Source organism: Notechis scutatus, chromosome 1 (genome assembly GCF_049901735.1).
Source record: "Notechis scutatus isolate UNSWTSFEM ecotype Mainland chromosome 1, rNotScu1.2, whole genome shotgun sequence".
Taxonomy (NCBI): domain Eukaryota; kingdom Metazoa; phylum Chordata; class Lepidosauria; order Squamata; family Elapidae; genus Notechis; species Notechis scutatus.
Window position 1 is genome coordinate 323,870,955 of NC_142009.1, and position 22,545 is coordinate 323,893,499.

At 39.8% G+C, this 22,545-nt stretch overlaps 1 protein-coding gene across 1 annotated transcript; it reads right to left on the bottom strand.

The window, feature by feature from the left end:
* Positions 1-459: 459 nt before the first annotated feature.
* On the bottom strand, positions 460-22,206 carry RAB3A (RAB3A, member RAS oncogene family). Its single transcript, XM_026670958.2, has 5 exons — positions 22,096-22,206; positions 8,825-9,052; positions 6,500-6,618; positions 4,627-4,751; positions 460-2,759 (listed from the first exon to the last, which is right to left on the bottom strand). Exons 2-5 carry the CDS (start codon positions 9,050-9,052, stop codon positions 2,569-2,571), a joined length of 663 nt encoding a protein of 220 aa, XP_026526743.1. The 5' UTR covers positions 22,096-22,206; the 3' UTR covers positions 460-2,568.
* Positions 22,207-22,545: the final 339 nt, after the last annotated feature.

Sequence of the window (22,545 nt, forward strand, 5' to 3'; positions counted from 1 at the left end):
CCTATAACTGCAATGTTGATCTATGCAAAGCTTACCACTCTGATTAAAACTATCTTCTAGGAAATTTGCTGGAGCACAGCTATGGTGGGCAGATTGACATGGCCCAGAAAATACATGGAAATTATTCCAGAGGTTCCAGAACATTGATTCTTCAGAAAAGGTCAATTCTGAACCTCTCTAAAATGCAATCATAAATTGTAACCACCAAATCTTTCTATTTGCAAGAAAAAACAGCCAAATATCTGTGCACAATTATTCTTCTGCACAAGATTATATTTCCTTATCAATGAATCTGGTGGATCTGAATATATATATACTGTTAATAAGTACCTCTTTGAATGATCTACATAGGGAAAATAGTTTTTATCTGCACCTCTGATAGTTTTCCCTGATCTTTAATTACCACTTTCAGGCAACATTATTTTGTATTTCTTTCACAGGAACTCTGACATCAAATGCTTTTGTGATTAGCCATTTTATTTCTTCACAATATCTCCTTAGTACAGTGATTTTTGTTTGCTCATTTTAGGAAACTGAATTTATTTATTTTGACACTTCTGACAGGTTTTGTTTTGTTTTTTTAAATACAGTACAGCATATTTTTTCCATTAAAGTAAACCTCAAAAAGAGAAAGAAAGAGAGAGAGAGAGAGAGAGAGAGAGAAAAAGAGAGAGGGCAGATAGCATCTAAGATTTGTAAAACAAATGTATAGAGCTTCGTTGAAAAATAAATTAAGGACAGCAATGGGGAAGGGGAAATAGGAATACAGGTAGGAGTAAGGTAACAGAATTCAACCCCAATCTGCCCCAGTCCATGCTAGGGGAAAAGGATGCTGGACTGGGGGGAAGGTATGACATCAGGTTCAACTTAACCCCTGCAAACTCAGGTCTGTTTAGGAAAGGAAGGCAATGGAGAAACCATTCCAAAATGACAAAGAACCTTTTGACTTTCTCATGTGTTTTTTAGATCAGCCAAGATGGGTTTTCCAGCTGCCTCTCTGCCTTTCTCCTCTTAAATAAATACATAGTTCTGTGAAAACCCTTCAGGTAGGGTGACTTATTTTAAAAATAATAAACTAAAAACACCAACACAAACCACGACACAGCAATGAAAGGTCCATACACACATAACATCACCAGCTACTTCTATTTACATGGAACTGGAGAGATTGCTCTTTTTTTTTTTTTCCTTTTTCGTTTTCTGTACACTGAGGAAGACGGGAAGAGGAACAAGCAGGTTATCTCTATACACTCGGCAAGGTGAAAGTGGGAGGACCGTCTTCTGCAGGGCAACTGAATGGAAGCAGAACATCTCCAACCTACTTTCACCTTCAGTTATGCCGGGCAGGTGATGAGCTTTGCTACACATAGCCCAAGGGGCACCTCTTTGTTATGACCAGCCAGTCAGTGAGCATTGGTTCCAATTTAGCCCTGTCTTTCTCAAGGAGAGAAGCTAGAAAATCTGGGTGTAGACTAGGCTGCTGCAAGTAACGGAGCAATCCCACCCTTACAATTCCTTGCTGGCAGAGCAAAAGGATCTACTCTATCATTTCTCCAAATATGGTCACCTTCTAAATCCAGGAAGGCCTTCTTCCTCTTCTACCTGAATGGAAGAAAGGATCTACCCGTGACAAGCCTCTTCTTACTAAAGTGACCGGGTTCAACTAGACCTAGAGTGATCGTAATGCCTTAGAATCCAGCGTGACAAGAAGTACAGTTTTAAGTTGGAAATTCCTGCCGTTCTGTGAAGAAAGGTATTCACCTTAAAACCTATTATTTTCATTCATGGTAGAGGATAAACAGCATGCAAGAAGCAGGCACGGACTGGAGCTAAACAAGAGGGAGCGTTGAGGTTAATTAATCTCACTTCGCAGCATTACAAAAACCTAGCCCAATTCAGAGCTGGTAATGGGATAGTTCCCAGATAGCTCAGTTTGCCTGAACAATATTATTTTCTCTCTCTACAGCCCATGATCAGTTGTCAGGAGGAAAAGAGGCAGATGCTTCTGACAGATACATTTTCCTTCCTGTGAAGATACAGCCAGATTCCCTTGAATCTCAGGTCGTCATCTATTTTTGTCCACACCGAAAATGCATGAAAATGCAGTGGGATTGTGGCGCTTACGAAGCAGGAAGAGGGAAAGGATGTTCAACGGTGTCGATGGGAACATTATAAATATATAAATAAATAAAACCCCACTAAGAACAGTTAAAAGTTCCAGCACTGCCCCCAACTCTTTTTTCACGCTCATCGACTTGAACCCCGGTGGGGGAAAAGTGGGGGGCATACAGGAAGATAGAGCCTCTATCCACCCAAAGATTAAAGGGAGTAACTTTTGAAGCATTCAAAGGCCCACACAGAGAGGTGGAGAAGCTCTGGGTTTGAGTCTCGACCACCTACCCCGAAAGGATAAGCAATGGGATAGCTAAATGGTGTGGGTGTGTTGGTGGCGGTAGGGAAGACAGATAGCACAAACTGTCAAGAATCTAGGGGCTCTGGTTACTGCAAGACATGAGGCAAGCAAGGTGGGTGGGACAGGAAAAGTCAGGGCATCCACACCAAAGTCTCTTAACAGGCACAATCCTGGTGGGGGGGAGTTTGTTGATCGGTCAGTTGCGGGCCCTGCTTGGCACCGGTCACAGCTGGATCAGCTGCGTCCAGTGACTCGGACATCTTTTCGCAAATGATGTCGACCAAACGTTCAAAGGTTTGCTTCACGTTAATGTTGTCCTTCGCGCTGGCCTCGAAGAACTCAAATCCTGGAGGAAGGGAAAAGACAAAATACAAAAAAAAAAAATGCATGTACAAGAATAGGAAAGAGAAACACGGTAGAGTCAAAAGGCCTCGAGGAAAATCAAAGACCAATTATTTGGAGTAAAAAAAGAAAAGAAAGAAAGAAATCCATCAGCCTCTTGCAAACAGTGGAGTGATTTACCAGAGGTCAGCGTGTTATTTTGTTAAGAACAAGTTTTGCCAAATTAGTCTTACCCTTTTTATCAACTTAGTAACTTTGTTAGTAGACTGTGTGAATGATGTAGACATAATATATCTCGAGTTCAGCAAAGCGTTGAGGAAATACCTCATAACTTTATTAGCAAGCTTGTTAAGAGTAAGCTGAATACACAGATGACTCAAAAATCACATTGGAGAGTTCTTATAGATTTATTGAACCAGAGAGATCTGTCTAATAAGACAAACAAGGTTCAGTCCTAATACTCATCATTTATAATTCATGATTAGGATGAAAAGGCAGGGAAAAAGAATTACCTAATTTGCAGATGACACAAATGAATGGGAAAATTAAGTAGGGTGATAGTGAGATGGGTGGTGTATAAATTCAATAAATAAAGGACAGAATAAATAGAAGACATAAATAAAATAATTTGATCCATCAGTAACATGGGTTGAAAGGGAAAGAATTAAACTTAGACTAATGCAAAGTTGTTCACCTGGAAAATAAAAATCAAATAGAGAGATAAACCTGGCTTGGCAGTTGTACCTGTGAAAAAATCTTGGAATAGAAGTTGACTGCAAACTGAGTAGGAACAAGCAGGGTAATTTAGCTGCCAAAACCGTAAGTGCAGATTTAAGCTAAATCTGTAATAGTGTACATGTTCAATCATGAAATGTTGGTGTTCCCCCACCTTAAGTGTTGCAAAATATCATATTTAAGAAGGATTTAAGGAATTGAAAGAGGCTCAAGGAAAAGAGTGAACATCAGAGGACTAGAAATTAAATCCTGTAAAGAGTAACTGAAGGACCATGAAATGTTTATCCTTGAGAATGGACAGTAGTAATGGCCTTCTTTAAATACCTGAACGATGCCATTCAGAGAAAGGCCAAGACTAACATGTATTTATGTTCTATGAAGGAAGATGCTAGCTGAATGTTTGGAAAAATACCCAACATTAAGAGCAATACAGCAGCAGAGTCATTTATCAGAGACATGGTGAGCATTTCAGAGAATGTGTTGAAATGGTGCCTAGACAGCCATCTGTCATCAACGTTCTACCTTCAATTTGTTCGATTTACTGGCCTCAAATATCTCTCTTCTATTATGAATATGATTTTATGAAATCCAAAGCATCAAAGTAGGTTAATCAAGTTCAGCATCTTATATCTAATAAGGATCCAGCCACAAACAGGTCTTGAAAGCAACAGTATCACCTAACAATTTAACACGATTTCTAAAATTTCAAAATCTCTTTTAGGTGATATCCCATTTATTCCCTGTACTTCCTGTGTTAATTTATCTAATATCCTTTTAGACACCTCAGCAACCAATCTTAGAAACTACTGGCAGATGTTGTAACAAATGTCTTATTTTTTTATCCTGAACCTGCATCTAATCCATTTAATAACAGCTTCCTATTTAAAGTTCCAAAAAGATTAGCCACCTATACTTTTTCTATACAATGTGCATATATTATACAAATGTATATCTTTATATAAATCTGTTTTGCATAATTTATTTAATCTACACTAGCTATATTAAAACTCCTAAACCCTGTCTTCCTGGAAACAATTTTTTCCTTGAAGCCTGAAGACTTGAAATTCCATTTCTGTATCATTTATCAAACTCATCTTTATAGCTCAAACACATGGTTCTAATTGTTGTTCACTTACCCAAGTGCTCAGCAAGCTGACGTCCTCGTTCTGATGACACAACCCTCTCATCTTCCATGTCACACTTGTTACCCACCAACAGTACCTGGGCATTATCCCATGAGTAGGTTTTGATCTGAGTTGACCTGAAGTAAACATTGGGGTGACAAACTCAGTCATATTTGGTCAGTCATTTTTAACATGGTGGGAAAAACAAGAGCATATTTCAGCTGTACTAATAAAAGTAATCACAGGAGGAAAATGTCCATAGGCAGGCAAGAGTTTTATTGGGATCCAGCAAAAGGTCACAAAAGGGTGTGCAACTTTTGGAGTTTGGAGAAGCCTTTGTGAGGCACAATAAAATAAGATATGGAAGAAGCAAAGAAAGTCTAAAAAGTAAGCTACATGTAATTTTATGTCATTTGGTTGAACCTAATACAGATATCATCTACCTAGGGATTCATCATGAAGACACACTACTAAAACTCCTGCTCAATCAGCAGGAATGCAATAGCGTGGGCGGGGCAAGTGAGCTAGAAATATAGGACGGGATAGCACTGGGGCGGGGAGGCGGTAGGGGGGCGGGCCCACCCGGTGGTCGAAACTATCGGTCCGAACCAGCAGCAGCCCACCAGTGATTGTAACCACTGAATCACCACAGCTCAATTTGCAGGTATGACAGTGATGAAAAAGTAACTTTGCAACCAATGCCCACATGTATGACCTTCAAGCATCTCTCAGTCACCTATTCACCATTACAGTCAGTGTGTGTGTGTGTGTGTGTGTGTTTGTGTTTGTGTGTGTGTGTGTGTGTGTGTGTGTGTGTGTAGCCTCTTAAGCATTTGGCTACACACAGACCCAGTGCACTAGGCAAACAGCCAGTGCTAGCACATTCTTTTCATTGTGTGTGCCTTTTTATTTGCTTATAACCCCTTCCGCTCCAATGAATGTAAATACAAATATTAACCTTCTTGCTAATTATCCCAGCGTTGGGGAAAGCATTCCAAGGAGCAGAGAATTGAGGGGGAAAGGGTAATAAGATTTATCCTTTTAGCTGGCTTCCAGCTCATCATCAGGGTTGAAAGGGACCTTGGAGGTCTTCTAGTCTAACCCTATGCTCAAGAAGGAGCACCTATACCATTTCAGACAAATAGGTGCCCAGTCTCTTCCTCACAAATCAAGTTTCAGAAACCTTCCCTACCATTTTTGAGCTCACCTGGTTGTTTGGGGTCATAGCCTTCTGAGACTATAAAAACAAAGTGTAAGGAAACTCTTAAGCACTGTTGCAATTGACTTGGTTTTTCACTTAGCAACCACTTTCCTTAATGACCAAATTATTGGTTCCAATTGCAGTTGCTGGACAAAGACTATCTCTAATGAGCATTTAAGGCATATTATAGTTTTCTATTCTGTCCTACCTAAATTACATAAGATTAGAGAGCAAAATTAACCACAAGACTTTGTTGGAAAGATGTAAGTAACTCAGAAAGAAAGCCAGTTTGGTCTAGTGGTTAAGGCTAGAAAGCAAGAGATTGTGAGTTCTAATCCCGCCTTAGCCATGAAAGCTGGTTGGGTGATTCTGGGCCAATCCCTCTCTCTCAATCCAACCCACTTCACAGGGTTGTTGTTGTGGGGAAAATAGGAGAAGGAAAGTGTGTTGGATATGTTCACCACCTTGAGTTAATTATAAAAATAATAAAGGTGGCATACAAATAACCTTTTTTGTAGCTTGCATATAAAATGATAAGTAAACATACTGAAGATGTCAATTTGATCCATGGGTTGTTCACATGTCAGCTGCATTGTCCAAAGGAATCCTTGGAGAACATTTGAATATTAAAATTATTATAAGTTTCAGAATTAATTAAAGCTAGTCATAAAGACTTTGACTCACCAATCTTGGACAGCATTGAAGGACTCTTCATTGGTGATGTCATACATCAAAATAAAACCCATTGCCCCTCGATAATAGGCAGTGGTGATAGTCCGGTATCGTTCCTGCCCTGCTGTATCCTAAGAAAAACACAAAAATGATTTTTAAGTATTTTTATAGCATTTACAAGTATCCTATGGAACTGCCATACTTTACATCAGGGGTGTCCAACCTTGGCAACTTTAAGACTTGTGGACTTCAACTCCCAGAGTTCCTCAGCCAGCTGGCTGAGGAACTCTGGGAGTTGAAGTCCACAAGTCTTAAAGTTGCCAAGGTTGGACACCCCTGCTTTACATCAAAGTTTCCCAATCTTGGCAAATTGAAGTGAGTGAATTTCAACTCCCAGAATTCTCAGTTACAGCTGTGGAATTTTGTGAGTTAAAATCTATATACCTGGAAAATGCCAAGGTTGGGAAACCCTACTCTGAAGGTTTTTCCCCAATTGTGGTCAATTATTATATGAGGAGTATTTCTTATGATGGTAATTAAAACTCAAGCATTTTAGTCTTTAACGTTGCTGGCCTTTGTTCTCTCTCTCTCTCTCTCCCTCCCTCCCTCCCATCAACCAATGAAACAGAAGTTGCATTCAGAAATTGTGGGAGCTTCATCACTGGAGGCTTACAAGAAGAGATTGGACTGCCATTTGTCAGAAATGGTGTAGGGTGTCCTGCTTGGGTGTGGGGGGGTTGGACTAAATGACCTACAAGGTCCCTTTCAACTCTGTTATTCTATATTCTCTCTCTCTCTCTTTCTCTCCCCCTCCCTCCCTCCCTCCCTCTCTCTGATGGACAATCTGTGACTGGGTTTGGATTTATTTTAAACTTCACCTTCCAAGGTTACAGGAGAGTTTACTGATTGCCAGTGATGTCATGCAGAGTGGAAATATCAAAATATCAAAATTTCCAGTCCACATTAGGAGAGTTGGGGAGATTTTATTGCTTAAAGGAAAAAAATGTATGCCTTTTAGAAGCTGAACGTACTTTATTTATCTTCACTAAAAATAGGGGAAAATTGAATTTCAGAAAATTAATGGTTTTGTTGCCAAACATTGGCCATGCTTGAGGCTGAAAAAAAGATGCTGGGTGCCTATATGCACCTAATGGATCACTACAGCTATTCTAGAAACACTTCAGTAAATTAGTCTTCAAAAACAGCACTTTGTTGTATCTTATAAGAAACTTGGCTTCATAATAAACTGATTTTATAATGGGCAGACATTCATCAAATGTCTTCATGGCCAAAATATACCTTTGTTCTTCCAAAAAGATGTTTTTTTTAAAAAAAAAATAATCATTTAAATTTATTAGCCATCCAATTCCAATGGACACAAAACTTTCAGTTTTGTAAGCCTTGTAACAGCATTGAAAGGAAAACCAATATTATCTAACATGAACCTTAATGTAAAAGGTATGTAGGAATGACCTTGAGGGAGGGAGGGGAAGAGATACTGATCAGAGGGGAGAGGGGAGGAACCTACATTTACTTAACCCACAGAGAAAGAAACATAGGAAGGACCTGTCCTAATTGCTCAGGCTTAAAAAGAGACAGTGATTTGTACTTTCAGCATTGCAAGATTCTATTAATGAAGCTTTACGATAAAGTAGAATTAGCTCCTCTGCTGTCAGGTCCAAGCTGAAAGACAAGACAGTGAGAGCCAACCAAGTCCAATCCTTTATTTGCTTACACCTAATGGACAGAATCTTGCCAAACTAAAGCTATAAATTTCTCAACTACCAGATAGCAATTGCCCCCAACAATCTGGGTCCTCATTTTACCAACCTTGGAAGGATGGAAGGCTGAGTCAACCATGAGCCCGTGACAATAGACCTTGGAAGGATGGAAGGCTGAGTCCACCTCAGTCTCTTGATCTATGTTTCTTTATGGGAAAGCTCTGAGTTGACTAAGTCCTCTCCTCCTGCAAGTGCACATTCCATCACACATGATCATGTTTCCCGTCTGCTTTACCTGGAACCTCCTTGCACAAAAACAGACTACTACTCCAATTATATTTATATTGTTTAATCCAGCTGGCAGGGTCTTTGACCTCTTCAAGCTCTTTCCCAGCCATGCCCAACCCTGATCCTTCTGCTGGCAGTATTTTCTCTCAGAAAACAATTATTCGCAAACAATCCTGCAAGGCAGCTTTTCTCAACTTTAAGACATGTGGACCTAAACTCCCAGATTTCCCCAGCCAGCAGGGGGAATTCGGGAGTTGAGGTTCATCATGTCTTAAAGTTGCTAGGGTTGAGAAACACAAGGCCAGACAGCTTTCCCTTGCCTCCTTACCCAGATCTGCAGTTTAATGCGCTTGTCATTGCGATAGATGGTTTTCACTTTGAAGTCTATGCCAACGGTGCTGACAAAAGCCGGAGTGAAGGAGTCATCGGCGTACCGGAAGAGGAAGGAAGTCTTCCCAACACTGCTATTGCCAATGATCAGGATCTTGAACATGTAGTCGAAGTTCTGGTCTGAAGATTCCTTCTGGCCATAGCGAGGGTCTGTTGCAGAAGCCATCTGGGGAAGAGTTGGAGAGGATGTGGGGAAAGGATGGGGCACAAAACACCACCCAATTTGCAACTTCAGCAGAAAACCAAATCCTCTGATCCTTAAAGATTAACAATAGGTCCCCAAGTCTCTTCAAGGTTATTTTCTTCTCAAGTTATTTCCCAAGCTATTTTATAGAATCTGCCTGAACTTTAGCCCACCACAGACTTCTAAAAACATTTAAAAGAAAAATCCCTGCTAATTAAAGTATTTTTGATAAATATCATCCACATTTTCAATGATGTTATTTATTTATCTTGCTATTTTACACATACAGACATATTCAATATTGTAACGTAGACTGAGCTACAAATGAACTACAGATAGTCCTCGACTTACAATTAAAATTGGGACCAGAATCTCCATTGCAAAGCAATGTGGTTGTTAAGTGCCTGATTTTAACACATTTTTTTTACCATGGTTGTTAAGTGAACCACTGCAGTTGTTAAATGAATCACATGGTCATTAAGTAGTTTCCCCTATTGACCTTATTGGACAGCAGTTAGGAAGATTGCTGTCAATCACGTCACTCTGGGACACTGCAACTATTCTAAATACATGCTCGTTGCCAAGTGACTGAATTTTGATCATGTCACTGTGAGGATGCTGCGATCATTGTAATTCAAGGACCGGTGTAACTTTCAAACGGTTACTGAATGAATGGTTGTAAGTCAAAGACTACCTGTACAGTATAGCAGTGGGACAGGGATCAAAATCTGCAAGATGGCAGTTGAGGTATTATGATTCAAGCCAAAGCAGAGAGGCTGGATTGCCATGCCACTCCCCACCCTCTGGCATATTTTGACACGATTGATCAAAATTGTAACAGTTTATAATCCTTATGGACCTTTACAAAAATGATACACTAACAAATTAGGTAGAGAACTATCTTCTCCGTTATGAACTATGGTTTTGTTTTTCATTTACTGAACAGGTTATTGCAATTTGGTTTATTAAAGAATCTTTTTTTTCTTTCTTTTATAATTTTGCATTATTCTGCATATAGTACAACATACAGCACAACATACAGTACAACTCCCTGGTATGTTATGGCTGCATGGAACCAAGAACCAAGTTCAAATGAGCTCAGATAATTGGTTCATAACAGCGACTCCGTAATATAATGTTATTATATTTTATTTATATCTTAAATTATTGAACATTATTACAATTTTATTTTGGATTGTATTTTATTACTATTTCATCTTAAGACATAAGACATAAGAATTTATTTGTCATTACACTCGCAAGCGGGTACAACGAAATGAGTATTGGTATTAAATGGTATTTTGTCTAGATTCCATTTTAAATTGTATTTTATCAAGTTCCATTTTAAATAGTATTTTATCAAATTTAATTTTGAATTGCTTTTATAAAATTTTAGTAACAAATTTGTTGCTGGAACTTTGCACTTTGATATTGCCCAGGGGCTAATCAATAAAGACTTATTATTATTATTATTATTATTATTATTATTATTATTATTATTATTATTATTATTATTATTAGGTTCATAACAAATTGTAGATGTTTATAAATTCAGAGTTTATATTTTTTTAAATGGGTGCTTTCACCATTTTTCCTTGGTTCTGTCACGATATCCAACCAAACAGTTAGCATATTTATACCCCATGTTCCACCAGAGATTGCAGTAATTTCTCATATGTATGGTCTAGACCAGAGCTTCTCAACCTTGGCAACATTAAAATGTGTAGACTTCAACTCCCAGAATTCCTCAGACAGCATGCTAAAATACACACAGCTTAAAGTTGAAAAGTTTGAGAAACACTGTTATAGAACCAGGCCTAGCTGGCTTTGGCAAGTGTACATACAGTATGTCATGTCATACTGTATATACACACCTTATATTTTCTTATCAAACAATATATAGTTATACAATGTACCACCAAGGGTAAATATATAAGCAAATTTATATTATAAATCAAGTTTCCCAAATATGGCTACTTCCAGAACTGCGGGTTGCAATTCCTAGAATCCACATCAATAGCCATGCTGCTGGAGATTTCTGGAAGCTGTTTATACCTCTGAAAAGATGTCCAGATCTTTGGGATAGTCCCTAAACAATATTTATAGAAGAAAGCCCAGATTAATCTATCCAACTAAAATTGATCTGAAAATATAATCAATAGTACAAGATGGAGAAAACCTATATAAGCAACTCCAATCCCATCCTCTGAGGGAAATATATAAATAAATTGAATTTTATAGATAAATTGTAGTTTATAGCAATCAAGGAACAGAAACAAGGATGGAAACATCGAGGTGAATAAGGATTTTTTTTAATACTATATCATAATATAATTTGCATTTGAGATTTTTGTTTGCATTTTTCTTATTGTGTATATGCAAGCTACTTTAGGGGCCTGGATCTTACAGGACAAAAATATTTCATATATTGTTTTATGAATTAATCTCTGTGACATATGCAAACATTTGGCTTGAGAACACAGACTGAAGAGACAATTAAGCTAACTGGATGTACCATCTCTATGGGACAAATAATTAGTTTCACTTGGAGATGATTTGTCAAGTCCTTCAGTTTGCACCAGTCTGAAAATCATGCTACACCCCCTAAACACTCTCTAAAATATAGAGAAGACTTGCACCTACCTCTTCTTTGGACATCAATTATCTTACCTTTCCAAGAATTACTCTCTTTTAAAAAGGGAAAGCTGTCTCGGTTATTCCCCAGTCCATCAAGGACAATCACTTCAGCATTATGGCAGGTGACTTTTCAGCAGTCAAGATTGCAACTGAGCTCCCTGATTAGAAAGCCCAGCTCCTATTTCCACCCTCATTTCCCCTTACCCCAAAGGGGGAAAAAATCATAGAGATGAATTTCAATGGCAAAATGGCAAGGCTCTAGATCAGGGGTGTCCAACCTTGGTAACGTTAAGCCTGGAGGACTTCAACTCCCAGAATTCCCCAGCCAGCTTTGCTCTAGAGGGCTGGTTTCAGGCCGCTTTGGGAGGTGCACAAGGATTAAGACTAGAGTTGTGAGTGATCAGTCTTTGAAAGACCTCCTGCTCTCACTCCAACCCCAATTTTCAGGAAAATAATGAAAATTATGGTAATCAGCCAGTTTTGTTGCTGAATTGTATTGGTATTGGATCAGCATTTGGTCCATGAGTTATTCATACTGATGCAGCTCATCAACTGGAACTTAATACTTAAATCAGTTAAGATGCATTGCTTTCCTTATCTGGTGCCATCACTTTTGGTGACATAGATTCTACCTTGGAACCGTGCCTTTTGGGTAAGAGAGTTATTTTATGGAGCTCCTGTCTCTGAGAGGTCAACCAAACCGCATAAATGGAAAAATTTCCATGGAGCATCAACATTTTTTTTAAAAAAAAATTGGTTTCAGAAAGCTTGTAGAACAGATTATTTAAAAGTGCATTGTGTTGGTTTTATTCATTATTTAAAAGCACGCTGACTGCTATTATTAAACTGGATGCACTTTATTTCTGTTTCATCTGTGCAGCTGAGACCACAGAGTTGGCAATTTTCTTAGCACTGAGCAAATCGTTCCCACATTTGTTCACAGAAAAAGATATAAAATCAAAAACACCAACATAATGTTGTAGGCTTCTTGCCCTTGTTACAACACCAAAAGAGCTAAAAGCTTGTTTTGTGTGGGAACATCTGCTTGGGCATGGTAGCAAAACAGAATGTCAGGGTTCCAGATGTAATGGGTTCATTCTGATTCACCTACACAATTTCCTTACATGTCTGGTGACAGTGGTAACAATTATTTCACTTCCCACAGTTCTTCGGGGAGGACAAAAAGATATTTAAACCGCTTATTCTTATGTTCTTATGGCCTGCATCCTAGATATGCCCTACCTTTTCATTTCATCACAACAGAGATAACACCCAACACAATCTTTTAGCTCATTGGTTCTCAACCTGCAATCTGTGGACCCTTGTGGGGGGTGGCTGTGATGTCATCACAGGGGGTCCACAAACAAAAAATGTTATGATTTAAATCTTGAGTTAAGTCTTGGGGGTCCGCGACCATGGTGGGTGGCCACAACAGATATTTAAAGAGGGTCCATGGTGAAGAAAAGGTTAAAAACCACCGTTTTAGCTAATTAAACAGCCTGTGGTTGACTTGCATTACACAAAGCAAACGATGGGGTTGAAATAATTCCTAGGGCCTTAAGAAGGATTTAGCTGGATTCCTCTCACATCTTCTTAGAGACCAATCTCAAATACGGGCTTTAGGTATAGCTAAACAGCCCTCGGTTTTGTGCAGCAGGGAACTGCTAAGCAATGTTTGGTGGTAGCAGTTGGAAAGCGGCCTCCATTTTGGCTCTGAGTCAGCTGTGTTTTTTGCCCACTGAGCTCTTTATAGCAGATGCTCCCAGGATGAATGTCTCATCCTGGCTTTAGGTATTCAGCGATGAAAAAGACAAATCCAAAACGATAACAAGAAAATGAGATTAAAGAGGAGCTCAGAACTCAGGCCGTTCTATTGATCAATGCCAAATTGAATTTTAGAGGTACGCTTTCTGTGTTGTTTCATCAAAAGCGAGGGGGGAGAAACGTGGGAGGCAAGGTAGCCCTAAGATTGCTGGCCGCTCATTTTGCCCTTTGCTTGGTCCCTAGTGACATATAAAAACTGAGTCAAATCACTGGCTTGGAAGGTTTTTGGAAATTAAAAATTATTGATTCTTTTGTCACCTTGGCTCACTGTTAAGTTTTAATCTGGTGGTAATTTTTTCAATGCGGGTCTCTCTTTCCTTCTATTTGTTACACCCATTGCAATGCAGGGGTGATTTAAAAAGGTCATTGTGACGTACATTAAAAAACAACCAGATGGATTGCACCATTATGGCCAGCATTTTGGCTTTTTTAAACCATACCCTATGGACACCTCTGTCTGATGCTATGTACGTTAATCTCTATAACACACAGGGAATACATGCATAGCTTTTCATTAAATCCTTTTTTAAAGCATTTTAAAAAGAAGCCTCAATTTTGACTTCTGCAGAACGGGAGATAGAGTGCTCCTAAATTATGCACAGGGAATGTTCTGTTTCTGAAAAGCTGTTATTTCAAGGTGGCTTGAATCCAATCCTATGTGGTCTACTTTTTACGAAATTGGAATTCTAGCATTTTACCAATGGACACCAAATTGGCAAGCATTCTTATGCATTAAAGAAGATTGCCATTCTTTGCTTATCTGGCTGGAAGTAATTCCCAAATAAAATGTGCTAAGGCTATTCCAAGAAAAAAAGTAAAGATTGCAGTGTATCTGATTCTGAGTTTGTATTCTGGTTTGGGAATTAAAACACCTAGACAACAGAGAATTTTAGCAAAAGGAGAGGGCAGACTTACACTCTCCCAGAATGATGTGAGTGCTCTGTTGCCATCAGACTAAAAGTCCATCAAATCCAGTATTCTATTTCAAAGTAGTGCAGGTATTTTGGGAAGCATGTAATTACGATATGGAGACAAAGTAATTGCTCTTTCTCTTGCATCATAGGAAAACTACTTCAGTCCATGGAGATTCTACCTACTAGTATCTCTAACGAATGCAGGTAGTTCTCAACTTGAGACCATTCATTTACCAATGGTTAAAAATTATGATGGCCTTGGAAAAAAGTGACTTATGACTGGACCTGGAAGTTACAACTATCACACCACTCCTGTAATCACTTGATCACAATTTGAGCACTTGGCAACCAACTCGCATTTACAACCATTGCAGTGTTTTGCACTCACTTGATCACGATTTGTGACCTACCCAACTGGCTTCCGACATGCAAAGTCAACTGGGGAAGCCAGATTCGCTTCATAACTGGGGTAAAATGATTGCAGAAATTGGGTGCGGTCACCTGACGGTTTGCTTTAGGACTGCAAAGACTTACGATGGGAATTGTGGACCCAATTGTGGTTATAAGTCGAGGAGTACCTATACTAAGTCCCAAAGACATCACCTACCAATGCAAAAGAAAAGACCAATAAATCAAACATCCTTTGCAAGAATACCGTATTAGCACATAAAAAGATGACCCATCACTGGATTGTACTTACTCAGGGATTCATTCCTTGACTGCATAACTCATCACTTTTCTTTTTTTTATATAAAAAATTTATTTGGGTTTTCACAAAACATAATACAAGTAAAATTTCTTTTTTTTGAGAATAGCATGGTCCCGGGTTATCACTTCTCCATACAGACACAAATTCAATTTCATATTCATCTTTGTGTTCTATTCCATATCTTATTACTATTTTAACATTTTCTCAATAATTTTTCCCTTCCCTTAGTTTTCTCAATCTTACTTTTAATTATCTCATTCCTTTCTAAATTCAATTATATATATATCTTTTTCTAAGTCTCAATACCTTTCTAGTCATCATATTTATACTTTTGTCTGTCCATAACTCATCACTTTTCACCAATACTCAGACAAAGACGTGCAGATATATAGTCCCTATTTATTACTGCTGTTTCTAAGAACCAAATGGGAAGAATTCATTTTAATCGGCTCATGAGGAACTCATTACATTTCCAAATTTAGTGCTTCCGCTACTCCTGTCTTTTTCTCCCTCTCTCTTAATAAAAATATGACTCTTGACTTCTCTTCCTACAGTATCTTCGAAGAAATGCTGGAAACAAGTACAGCCTTGTTCTGCTTTGCATCCAAATCTTTAAAAGTTAATAGAAATAAAGATAAGGAGAAAACTAACTCTGGCTCATAAAGGAGAAGGAAAGAAAATATAAGTAAAGAAAGAATACCCACTGGGTTTAGAGACAAAAAGAATGGATATGAAAGGAGAGTGGGTGTTCTGACCCAAACCTTGCTCCAAGTAAACAAACACCAAACAGAGATAAAAGCAAAACCTTTTAATGCTTCTCTGCAAATTCCATTAATTCATGGTTAAAAGGCTATTAAAACTAGCTGTCTCTGATAAGAACGAGCCTTGCCAAGGTTGTGCAAGGCTGCCAAAAGCACTAGATTAAGTTGCCAAGAAATATTCCAAACAAAAAGTCTTCAAACACAAATCAAGATAGTCTGAACTTCCACAAGGCTTGAAGTACAAGAACTTCTTTGCTTCCTGCAAAGAATACCAGTCTCTCAGGCTGGCTTTTATCTCTTAACGGAGGGGCCATTACCTTGCAGCCTCACTCCCGAGTCGCCTGTGCTGCTGCAGCTGCTCTTTCCTACGAGCAGCCCGGCGTGTCCAGGGTCCTCAGGGTCCTCTGCATCACTGCTGCCTGCCTCCACAAGCTCCGAAGGCATCACTCCACACCCTGATGGTCCTGGCCCCATCCCTACATCACACACAGGCCCCTCATCTGAGTCCTCGCTCTCCGAGACCTCAGCCATCCGCACCTGCTGCCAGCGAACCACAACATTGGGGAAGAATTAGAACAGGGGTCTTCAAACTTGGCAACTTTAAGACTTGTGGACTTCAACTCCCAGAATTCCTCCTCCAGTCCTGTTAGCTCAGGAATTCTGGGAATTGAGGTCCACAAGTCTTAAACTTGCCAAGTTTGAAGACCCTTGAATTAGAAGCTTCATCACCAAGTAAGGCCTGGGAAAACTCTGCTTCATCTGATTCAGTGACTTGGTTCACACAATGTACTATTTCATAATTACATTTGTTTTGATTTTAGCATGTTCTATGAACATGAGCATTCAAGTTTTTAAACCATAGCTTATGATGAAACTTGGCTAACTCATCATCTTCTTCTTCTTTTAATGACCCCATAATCCCTTGCAGGGTGGAGTCTGGGCAACTGAATGGAGCTGAGTGTTAACTGGCCGGATGCCCTTCCTGTCGCCAATGCAGAGCTTTGTTCAGCAGATATAATCCCATTGTGCCCAGAGAGAGAAATATCTGCCTCTACCCAGGATTGAACTCCTGATTGTGAGGTGAGAGCTCCACCTCTATCTAGGCCACTCCATCACTCATGAAACTTGGCTGACTGATAGAACCAAAAAGCTAATTTAATAAACCAAGACTTTGTCCCAATGTGAGATCTCACCTTGCATTAGGTAACTTCACATGGTCCTATTTAAATCACTCTTTTTATTATAGGGATAGGAATTATATTAGAATTGCTATTTTTAGAATAGCCTTTGCTCAACGGTGCTGCACATGCTGAGGTGCAAAAAAAAATATCCGAATTCATTCTCCAAATGGGGCTGATTAAGATTCCTTTTGGTCTGAAAATCAACAGATGTGTTGCCAATCAGTAAATACTAAATTACATGGCACGTGGTTGGATTCAATGGAAAAGATTGGGCTGAATCATGTTATGCTTAACTTGATTGTAGAAAAAGCAACAGCCAATTGGGTTCATGCTGAACAAATGATATTATGGCTTACTGTAAAGTGTGAATCCAGTCACAATGCCCCATGTTGAAAACTACCTGTTCATAGGCTTGAGTTTACAGATAATCCTCAATTTACAACCACAATTGGGACTGGAAATTCTGTTGCTAAGCAAAGCAGTCATTCAGTGAGTTATTTTGCCATGATTGTTAAACAAACCTCTGTGGATATTAAGTGCTAACAACTGTTAAGCAAATCCACTTCCCCCATTAACTTAGCTTGTTGGAAGCCAGCTGGGAAGGTCACAAATGCAATCACTTGATGCCAGGAAGCTGCAACCATTGTAAATTCATGCTGATTGCCAAGCACTCAAATTCTGATCACATGACCTGGAGGATGCTACAACAGTGTTAGGATGGAAGCCACTTTTTTCAGTGTCATTATAACTTTGAATGGTTGCTAAATCGATGGTTATAAGTTGAGGACTATCAGTAAATGCACACACATGCGTGGTTACAATCACATAGGTTGATCTATGAGGGGAGAGAATCAGATGTTGATATGACCATGAAATCAAAGTCTTATACTTTTTTTAAACCGCCATCTTCATTTTCTGTCCCACTACCCAAAGATGACTTTGGTTAACAAAAAATAATAATAAAAATAAAATCCTTTGCTCTTGGACATTAGCACATGTGCTCAAGACACACGAATAAGTGGAGGAGGGTGAAAATGAAAGACAGTGCAAAAGAAAAGACTATTTCAATTTCACCTGCCTTGCCACATACCTGCTCCAGAACTTCCAAGCACTAAGAAAACCAGAATACCTAAAATGTGAAGAACTTTTGGTGCAGAATCAGACAAGCCATTGAAATGCAGATACTGTTTGTCCATGCTGCATTGTTTTCAACTGAATATGCATCTCCTTTTACAGAATCCAAGACTAGCGCAAAGGAATGCAGCTATCTAATTTCTAGCCTTATGTCCCCAATTCTGGCCACCAAGAGATACCTTCAACAATGTGCACTTGCCTCTGGTTATATCCATCAAATTATTTCACAAGGCCAAATCAGGATCTATCAGATGATTCCTACAATATGCTAAACTGGTACAGTGTTAAGTTGGTTAGCTTTTTTTGTGGTTTAGTATATTATTCAAGGGCTTTAGCAAGTGACAGGACCTAGCAAACCTTAGTTGGTTTAGAAAGCTAAGCAAGGTTGGTTTTGATTAATATTTGAATGGGGAATCATCTTGAACACTAAGGCTTTTGTAGCATTTGAAGACAACTTTACTATTTTGGATCGAGACATTGTTTGGTTTCATTTATTTCATTTGTGTGCATAAGCGCACTGTTAGGAATTGCTAGTCACCTAACAGTTGGAAATATATAAACCAGGATAGACATTTAATACTGTCTCTTTAAGGGAATGCTAAAATTGTAATTGGGTGTGGTTCCTCAAACGGCCATAAGATGGAGCCAGAAACCTGGGTTGTTAGTTCTGTTGTTGCTAGTGGCTATATGTTCTGATGATCTTGGTTCTTGCATTTTTCCCTATTGACTGTTCCTGGTAGTCATTCTTCTTGGATTGCTGTAAATCTGTTACTGAACTTACCCGTTTACTGGAAGTATAACCTACATTTTACTATTCAGTGTATCTGTGTGCTGGTCGTGTGTTATTCAACATCACTCTCACTACGTCTCCCTATGTGCACTCATTCTCCTAACAGGGAATTACCTCAAAACGCACACTTGTGTCTACTGTCCCTGTCCTATTGTCCCCATTTATTTGTACCTATTTCCTGTATTCATACTCATATTTACTCTTATATCTATTATCTTGTAAGCGATTGGCAAATTAATTAAATAAATAAAAATAAATAAACAAAAAATAAATGATATGGTGTTTTGTAGAAACCCAGCAAATCACTAATTGATGTAAGTATGCTGCTATTGGGACCCTCCTTATGTGGTGTTGAGCAAGCAAGTTGGGTGGGAAACCTGAAAACAGCACATAGGCCAATGCAGATATGCAACTCTTGATTCTCCAACATGGAAGAGTATCGGCGCCTTTTGAATTTGCTTGAGTATCTGGTACAGATCTATCTCAGAAGGTTTTCAGATGTCATTTCTACTTTAAACAAAAATGTCAAATTAACAACAAAGGTTCTAATTCTCACGACAGTTGCAGGGTCTTTTTTGAAAGCTGATTAGAATCTGGTTCCAATTTTCAGGCCTACCTATTGAATAAGGGATCTTCTAGGAGATCTTGTAAAGCATAAAAACACAAGAGCAGCCCTAGATCAGGCCAGCATCTCATCTACTGTAATATTCTGTGCCATGAAATGCTCACAGCATAGACAAGGAAAGTGACAGCATGCCTTACATAAGGAAAGCTATCTGTGATTCAGGAAATAGTAAACAGCCATCAATCCTAGGTGCTAATAATTCCCAAAATGAATTGGCTTACATAATATTACCTCATCAGTTGGGCTTTCAGAAACTGGGATCATGGTGTCATGACTGAGTAACATTTCTAAATGGGTTTCCTAATATATAGGAATAACCTGTCTATAGTTAACATCCCCTAACTTAATTTTCTTTCTTCCTTAAGATCTAGGCCAAGAGCCTTACTGGGTAAGATCAAGATCAGAAAGCAGGACAAGAAGCAATGGATGGAAACTAATCAAGGAGAGAACCAACCTGGAAACAGATCCCTTCCAACTTGGTTATTTTGTTAAGATGGACTGCCACCTCTTCCATCTCACTTTAATGCATATACCTCAGAGGGGAAAACATCAGGCAAGACATGAAAGTGATAATGAATTGCTGGCCATTCATTATCAACACCCAATGTTTTGAGGAAGAGAGAGTGCCTTAATGCAGGAATATACTTGATTCATATGGTGTAAGATCCTGCTAATTTGATTCAAATATGATGCTAATTATTCAATACTGGGTAGCCAATTACCCCTGTGCAAATTGTTTTGCTGGCTGTTTCCAAACATGGAAGCTCCGTTTCACGAGTGCAATTAACAACGGCCTCTCTCCATTTCATAAGTGTCCAAACCAGTTTTAAGGCTGTCTAAGCAAATTATCATCACCGTAGCTTATGGCAACGTAAAGGGAAGCAGAGCAGACCAATGTCAAGCTATTCAATCTTTTCAATTATCAATCACTGGTTGTGCCAGGACATCCAAGCCTGATGTTATCCAGCAGGATCCTCTGGCCCGGCCTTATCTGTCCATGCAATGCCTTGCATAGTGTGCTCAAGTTGCAAATGCTTTCATGTTGAATCAAATGCTCCCCCAGTTATTGAATATTTAAAATGGTCTGTCTGGCTACACACACACATACATACACTCCACACACATACACCACCTTTTTGATCTTGCTAATGGGGAATTGGAACCTTGGGCAGCAGAACGTTTAGGAAGATTTGTTAAGCTAGCGGGAATAGCTGAGTGCAGCCTGGTCAGAGTTAGTTGCTCTCCTTCTGATGAAAAAAACATAGTGATGATGCACACACCCCCACCCCGTCTTGAGCTAAAAAAGCAACCCCCTAATGCTGCATTGCATACAAGAGGCTGAGCCTCAGGAAAGCTGATAAATGTGTTCACCACAAGTCATTAATCATGTCCAATACAGAATTGTATTTTTTACGGTACTACCATAGGGTCTTTTTCAGCTACAATGCAAGTAGCTCCTTTGACAAGAGACCACAGATAGCAACCTTCTTTCCCTTCCACACATTCTCAATCAGATTTGGAATTAAATTGCTCAATAGCCAGGCCCTGGAGGGGGCATCTTCAAAGAAGAAGTTCCACAAAGTGCTGATCCCCAAAACTAGATGGGGCATTTGGGAGGGGGCGAAATGAAGGAAAAGAACCTCTCTCTGGTCAAGTATTATAAAGCGACTCTTGCTGACAGATTTGCATCTCCCGAAGAGCCTTTGGAAAAGCTTGGTGGTAGTGGTGGTGGGGGTTGTTTTGCCTGGAGGGAAAGAGCTGTTATTACAAAATGCCCTCTCTCTTTTTCCTCTCCCCCCCCCCCCGCCCCTCAGCACAATCCGTCTCTTGCAAGAAAGGCCCACCCGAATGAGGAACAGCACTGGAGCAGGAACTGGCTTCCTTTGCAACCTGCGATGCTGCCTCCCTTCCTTCCCATCCCCTCCGTTCTTCTCTCTCTTCCAGAGCCTCCTGTTTACCATCTGCATCACTGAAACCTCCTCTGACGAGACCACGAATGAATGGCCATCTCCCGTTTCATTCCGTGCCATCTATTTATTTATTTATTTCATTTCATTTTTAAACGCGAAACACTTTTTCCCTTTGGAAAAAAAACAAACAAACAACAAAAAAAAGAACACCAGCGACGTTCCTTCCACCGCCATATATCCTTCGATTAGAATGACGTTCCCACCGGCCCCTATAAACCTATAAGCCCATCCCGTTTATTTTCTGCATCCCTCCCCCTCCCCCACTTCTCATACATGTGTCAAATGAAGGTTAACAACCTGCCCCCCCCCTCTCCTTCTCCGCGCCGCCCTGTTCCAAAGCAATGCCAACCGAATGAAAAAAAAGAGGCAACACAGATGAAGGGGTTATCTATCTAGGTTAGAAAAAAAGATTAAAAACAACAACACGAGAGGTGTGTGGCGGGTGGGGTGGGGGGAGAATTGCACCGGGCGCGCACTCACCCCGTGAACGCGCTTCTGGTCTCCTAGCTAATGCAGCAGCGGCGGTAGTGGCGCGAGGCAAGAGCACCTGCCTGCAGATCCCTGGCCAACGTCACCAGCGCTCCGAAGGGGGCGGGGATATGCAGATGAGAGGGTAACGTGACTTCGCGAAGGGCCACCCCCTTTTCCTCCGCGGGCGGGCCCGTGGAGTTGTCGCCTCGGGGATTGGCGGCACGTCGGTGATTGATTAGGCTGTAATCCTTTACCTCACGGAGGGATTTGACTTCTGAGGAAGCGTTGCTAAAGCCTTTGAGATTTCCTCCCCCCCCCTCCTTCCTTCTCTTTTCTCTCTCACGGAAATATATTTATTTCCTTTATTTTGCCTGTTTCCCTTTAGAAGGCGCTACTTGGTGATCCTGAGGGGAATTTATTCCCTTAGTTGTCTATGGAGATACTCAGTCATCCAGGTCC